The 6,962-nt window shown below is 46.7% G+C and overlaps 1 protein-coding gene across 1 annotated transcript; it reads right to left on the reverse strand.

The window, feature by feature from the left end:
- Nucleotides 1-5,123: 5,123 nt before the first annotated feature.
- On the reverse strand, nucleotides 5,124-5,867 carry LOC149177440 (uncharacterized). The gene has a single exon (XM_089421751.1). The coding sequence runs from the start codon at nucleotides 5,865-5,867 to the stop codon at nucleotides 5,124-5,126; it is 744 nt and encodes a 247-aa protein (XP_089277877.1).
- Nucleotides 5,868-6,962: the final 1,095 nt, after the last annotated feature.

Raw genomic sequence — 6,962 nt, forward strand, 5'->3', positions numbered from 1 at the left:
ATTATGATTTTGAAATGAGTTATGGTTTTTAGGCATGTGATATTGAGTATTGTAACAAAGTCTAAATTATTATAACAATTTTTTTAGACTTTTTATTTTTTAATATAATTTTTATTTATGACAATTTAATTTAAAACCAAAAATAATCATCAATTTTTATTTTTTATTTTTTATTTATTTTTTTATTTTTTTTCGTGGAAAAAGTCGTAATTTCCATTAATAAAGATGAAAATTACATTCTGTATATGCATAAGCATTACTTTGATCTGGCACTCCCTGTCCAACCAAAAATGTGAGAAAATTGTGCATTCCTCCTCGCAGGGAGTACATATAGTTCAAAACACTTATAAGTTCTGTCCTCTTCTCAGAGGATAAAGAGTAACCGATGACTATTTACATAATTATCAAAACAGATAAACAAAAAATATATGATCTTCATCAAAAAACTGAGTTAAAATGTTTCATTCCAGTGCTGCTCTTATAGTGCTTCAGGGTCTACGAATGGCCTGTGATAATGCTGATACACGACCTCGTCCAAATCTTCGCAGATCATCCAAGAGTTGTCGTCCCTGATCGCTGCTTCTTTGGATAAGTAGTCAGCAGTGGTGTTCCGCTCCCTGTAAATGTGATGACAAGTGAAAGAGTCAAAACGCATGACAAGTCTATGAATCTCATCTAGTATATGCCTCAAAGTGAAAGCAGAACATGTATATTTTTTGTTGATCCAGTTTATAACCAGTTTTGAGTCACCAAAAAGCTGCAGGTTGGAGCATTGTTTTTGTAAGGCAAAAAGGATAATGTTTTTTGCAGTAATGAGCTCGACATAGTTATTGGTTTCCCGTCCTAATCCCATTTGGATTTTGTAAAAATGGGTTTTTGATAAGAATAGAATCGCTCCCTTGCCGCAACCTGCCTCTTGAGCTGAACCATCGAAATAAGCCCAAGGGATTGATTTGTTAATGACTTCTGTCTCAACATTCTTTGGCTGGTTTTTTTTAGGACTCTTCAGGGATCATGTGATAATCTGCTACAATTCTGTTGTGAATGGAGGGCTAGTGTGGGATCTTCTGCGAGAAAATTATCTCGTTCCTGGCTATCCAAATCGCCCAGCAGATTAGCAGAGGCAGGTTCCTTTCCTTTCCAGATGTATCCCTCCACCAAGAGATCCACGCCTCCTTTACTGCTAACCCCTGCCAGCTGGGCCTGATGGAAAGTGTTGTCTGGATGCCATTCCAAAGATCCTGTGCCCAAGGACAATCCAGGAAGAGGTGTTCTATGTCCTCGTTGCTGCTTCTGCAAAGGTGGCACCAGAACGGTCCAACGAAAGATCGCTTCATCAGATTTTCCCCCGTAGGGACCTTGTTTTTTAAGATGGACCATATGAGCAGCTTTGTTCTGGGGGTAGCTTTGAGTTTCCAGAGGAGATTCCATCTTATCTTAGAGTCTGGTGGCTTAAAAGGTTCCATGAGCACCTGGTATCCAGTCTTAGGTGCGTAGTAACCATGTTTTGCAAAAGCCCAAATAAGCTCATCTTCCCCTTCCATGATCCTGATGTTAGCCTCTGTTAGCGCTGTAATGTAGAGTCTCCAAATTTGTTGCCACTGTATGGGAATATTTAGGGCTGCTCCCGATTTCCAGGCCTGTTGTGCTAAGGTGGATCGCTCGCTGTCTGCAATTTGACTGAGATGAGAAATCCCCTGTTCAGCTAGATGGAGTCTTAGGTCTTCGGGGAGTTTGTGAGCGTTGCCACACCCCACCCACGGGTCCACTCCCAGACGCACGTTTGAGCCCGAGCGAACTCTCCAAGTCAAACCGTTCCTTATTAGGTCCTTTGCTTTGTTTACTGCTTTCCAAATGTTGGAGATGTTCCCGAATGTTCTTTGATCATGTCGAATCCAGTCCAGCGGATTGATGGGGCTAATGTATTTTGAAGTTACTACCTTCGTCCAAAGGCTGTCTTTGTTAAGAAGCTGCCAACCCAGTTTTGCCGCTAGCGCTTTTGAGAAGAAATCTAGCCTCTTTATCCCCCACCCCCCCAACGTTTGGGCAGCGCCAGAGTCTCCCATCTTGTCCAAGCAAAAATTCTACCAGTCTGGTTCCCCTTCCATAAAAATCTGCAGCATATTTTCTGAAGCCTGTCCAGGATACCTCTAGGGATCCATGCTAGGGACATCTAGTAGACTGGGGTTGCCTCCAGGACCGCTTTAATCAGAATTAGTCTACCGGCTCTGGATAAGTATTTATGGTACCATATATTCAGGCGCTTTTCCACCTTTGTGATCAGCCAGATCCAGTCCACAATTTTGTAGCCAAATGGCTTCAAACGGTATCCCAAGTATCTCAGGCCTTCTTCAAACGGATAGGTGACAAAGGGGAATCTCTTGAGTGCAAATAACATCTCGTTTTGAGCACATCCAAGTGCAGACAAAGTAGATTTGGATTCATTTACAACCATTCCTGTAGCCTTTTGAAAGACCCCCATGACTTGGTGGAGAGCTGTGAGGTCACTCAGGCTACCATCGAGAAAGATGAGGATGTCGTCCACAAAAAACAAGTGAGTCAAGGCAAGGGTATCAATAACTTTTATGCCCTTTAAGCGCCCATTCCTATGCTCCTCATGAATATATCTGCTGAGGCCCTCCATGACCAGGAGGAACAAAAGAGGAGACAGGGGACATCCTTGTCTGAGTCCTCTTTCTGCATGAAAAAGAGGGGAGGCCGAGCCATTTATCAACACACAGAAGGGAACATCGGTTATGCAGCTCATGATCCATTTGATAAAAGGATAGGGGAAGCCAATATGGGTAAGGAGCATGCAGAGGTATAGCCAGTTGACTCTGTCAAAAGCTTTTGAGAGGTCAATCTTCAGGATCATGCCTTTTGTTTTCTGGTACTGAACTGAATGGAGGAGTTCCTGAGCCGTCCCAATGGCCTCATGGATTTGTCGGTTGTGCAAGAAGGCAAATTGCTCTTGGGATATGTGGAGCGAGAGGACAGGCTTTAAGCGGTTAGCAATGATTTTGGCTATAATTTTGTAAATGCAGTTGCAGAGGGATATGGGCCTGAATCCATCAAAGGAGGAGGGTTTGTCAGTTTTTGGAATGAGGGCGATGAATGTGGCCTTCAAGCTACCCGAGATCCTTCCTCTCTTTCTGCTCTCCTCGATAATTTGCAGGAGGTCCGCCCCCAGCACCTCAAAGAAAGTCACATAGAATTCTATGGTCCAGCCATCCGGACCCGGACTCTTCTCTTTCTTCAACATTTTTAAAGTATCTTCCAGCTCTCTCATAGACACTTCTCCCGCTAGCTCCTGTTCCATCTCCTGCTCAACAAATCTCGGGAAAAGCTGGACGGTTTTCATCACTTCGGCCAGGGAGGCATAAGGAGGGGCTTTATATATATTGTGAAAATGTGAGCAAGCTAGAGAAGCCAACTCTCTGAAGGATTGAACCGATCTTCCCTCCGAATCCTTTAGTTCCCAGATAGTATTTATAGCCTTTCTACCATTTGCATGTTTATGGAAGAATTTTGTATTATCGTCCCCCTCCTTCAGCCAGATAGCCCTACTCCGGAGCCTCCAATTCGCTTCTCTGTTTGTTAGAACTTGGGTTCTCTTTTGAAGCGCAACACTGTAGGCCTCTTTCTGATCTTGGGTCCTCAAGACCCCTCCTGTGTCCTCCTCAAACGAGAGTATAGCCCTCTCTGCCTCCTGGAGGGATAGATCGTCCGCCTCCTTTTTCTTCCGAGCCCAAGACTTAGATAGGCTCTTCAGTTCCTTCATATTGAGGAGGAAATTCTGAGTTATGTCCCCCGATGCACTAGGAGGGTGTGCCTTCCAGAAGTCCGTCACAAGCTTGATATATTCCATATCTTGCAGCCAGGTAGAATTGAACTTATAAGGGGCCTTTGGCTTACTAATAACATCTTGTATCTCCAAGTATATGGGGCGATGGTCCGACAGCCCACCCGAGCTTACCCATTGTCTAATACAGTGTCCTCCATTGATCAGGCCTTCCTTAGTAAGGAAGCGATCGAGTCTTCTATCCAAACTGGCTTCTCCCACTCTGTTATTCCGCCAGGTAGGCTGCTTTTTTGCTAAAGGGACATCGACAAGACTGTGGGTCTCCAAGAGGTTCTCAAAATGACCCGTCAAAGCATCCACCTGGGCATGATTACCCCAGGATTTTGAGTATCCCAGAGAGAAATTAAGATCGCCCCTGATTATAACATTGTCTTGGAGAAGAAGAGACGAGCTGAGGAGAGGTCTCCAAAAAGCCATCCTGTCCTGATAGGGTCCATACACATTGAGGATCCGGAACTCCGATTCAAGGGTTGGGGAGTATATGTCTACACCCAGAAAACCTTGGCCTCCCCATACACTCAAAATTTTATAGTTCTATTACAAATGCCCAGGGATAAGCCCCCTGATCTACCTGAGGCATCGAGAGAGTGAAAGGACCATCCTGGGAGCCAAGAAGCAAGAAGGGAGGATACAGCAGAAGCAGAGCCAAGGGTTTCTTGAAGGAAAATGATGTCGACCTGCTCAGAGGCAAATAAGCGCTTGAGGGCTAGTTTCTTGTCTGGGCTAGCCATCCCACGACAATTAAAAGAGAGGAGCTTCATGGAGGGGGGGGGGGGGGAGGGGCTTGCTCCACTCTAAGAGCCCAATTTAAAGTTTTCTGCTTGCCAGAGGCAACCTCCTCTCCAGCCTGATGCATGGCTTTGGAGAGGTGGGAGGGTCACCCTCTAGACTTGGGGTGGGGGGGGGAGGCAATGACCTCAAAGCCAATAGAGTCAAGCCCTTGAGGGCGCATCTGGGAGCGGAGGGGGTAACAGGGTTCAGGTAAGGGGAAAGGGATGCCTCCGAGAGAGAGGGCTGAGGGAAGGAGAAAACGGGGAGGAGGGAGGGGCAATAGTGCATTGCTGGACCATAGGGGACAGAAGGGAAGGTCCAGAGGGGGGGGGAGAGGGTGCGCTTAAAGGAAGATCCAGGGGAACATTTGAACAAACATGCTTGGAAAGAGAAGGCATAACAGAAGTAACATTGGCAGAAATAACAGAGGAGAGGGAGAGAGAAGACATACCCGTGGTGTTAGCATCCCCTATGGCTGCTCGTGCTCTGGTTAGAGGCGGAGAGGAGCCTTCCCACGCTTCTTTCTATAGTCTTTCTCGTGGTCCTTGTTCGCATCGGTCAGTTCTGGAGGGCCCTGAACTTCCTTGATAGCAGATGGAGGTTCCTCCCATGGGGGACGGTTTTCTAGCACGATCTCCACCGGCTGTTGCACTTGCTTGTTTACCAGAGGGAAATCTTTGTACACGTGCCCCACTTTATGGCAGCGCCGACATCTGTAAGGTATGCCCTCGTAATCTAGGGGTTGCTTCCGTGTGAAATACCTCCATTGTATCGTTAGATATTCTTGCAGACCCCCTCGAGTGTCCATATGAACCAGTATCCTTGCAAATGCCATCTTTCCCGTGGACAGATATGACTTGTCTGATTCCATATATGTGCCGATTGAATTCCCAATACGTCTGAAGATGTCCTCCGACCAGAAATGCAGGGGGAGGCCAGGAAGCCTTACCCAAATCGGCCCGACTCCGAGTTGCTCCGTGTCTAGATCGAAAAGGGGGGACCATCTCTTCAGCAGGACCAGGGCATGTTCAAAATGCCAATACGACGAGAGTACCCAGTTCGTGAGATTAGGCCTGGAGAATCTGAGAGCAAACCAACCCTTTACGAAAGTTTGCACAATAGGCAACTCCACCAAGTGGTTCCCCCAGACCTCTGAAACCCAAGATTTCAGTCGAGTCACGGTGTAGTTGCATCCCCGAATTCTGCCGACCAGTACCCTATCAGCAAAATCCATGGTCTCTCCCAGCCGAATGTCTTCCTCCAACCTGAGGAATGAGTCCACCTCCTTTGTTCTGAAGCACCGTGTCTTCTTTACTGTCCTATCCTCAGCTGCAGGGTTCCCGCGACCTTCTGAGGAGCGCTCCTGTATGGGGGGGTTCGCTGGGGGGGAATACCAGTGAAACTGGGAGAGGGAAGAGGGGAAGTGCATGACGGGGCTAGCGGAGGTGGGGAAACTGAGGGGGCACGGGGCGAGGGAGGGTTTATGGAAAAATCGGGGAGAGAAAACTATCCAAGGGCCGGGGAGGGAGAGTTAGGGTTAAGGCAACCCGTTGCAAACCCTAAGGTTGACGGGGACGTCGGGGGAGTTGAGAGCGACGACCAGGCAGGAGGGTCATCCGCCAGGACGAGCTGGTGGTCCGGCGGTCCAGATAGTGCAGGAAGCCCAGAAATTGTCTCATGCAAAGCCTCGCCAAACGAAATGGTCCCCAACTTAGCAGGTCGCGAAGTCTAGATGGAGTCCTCCACTATTTCCTCTTCCGAATAATCCACCATTTCTAGGTCCATTGTTGTCTGGGTAAAAACCAATGCCAGCTGCCTTGGTAACCGCCAGAGGGAGGAGCAACAAAGCGACAGAAACCGGCAAGGGAGGCCAGAGGTCAAACAGTGAAGCTGTAAAGCGGGAACGAGCGATCAGGTAAATGAAAACGGAGTAAAAACCCAAAACCACCCATGGTAAAATCATAGGAGGTCTGCACGTGCGATGATGGGAACATGTGTAGTACTGGTACGAACAACTACACCCTTTTGCGGCTTCCACAAAGCAGCTAGCCATGGTCGCTTGTTGTCCTAGCTTGGACCTCCATTTCGTGCCTCTCCTAATTTTAGATTTATTAGTAGAGAAAGATCTTTTCTAAAATAATCATCAACCTATTAGAAAAATAATTTAAATTTTGTCATAATATAAACATTAGATATCATAATTTAATTTTTGGTCAATTTAAAACTAATTCAAAATTCAACTCATTTGTGAATGCATTGTACCCTGAGCGGCAGGGATAATAATGATCCAAAGTGTTGATGGATGAAAACATGAACCACGGAGAGCGAC

Source organism: Pinus tabuliformis, chromosome 4_1 (genome assembly GCF_031772625.1).
Source record: "Pinus tabuliformis cultivar Carrire ecotype Pingquan chromosome 4_1, CPIR1, whole genome shotgun sequence".
NCBI lineage: Eukaryota > Viridiplantae > Streptophyta > Pinopsida > Pinales > Pinaceae > Pinus > Pinus tabuliformis.

What these genes read in the sequence shown, in the direction of transcription:
- LOC149177440 (XM_089421751.1), bottom strand. Translation starts at nt 5,867, where the DNA reads ATGGATTTTGCTGATAGGGTACTGGTCGGCAGAATTCGGGGATGCAAC.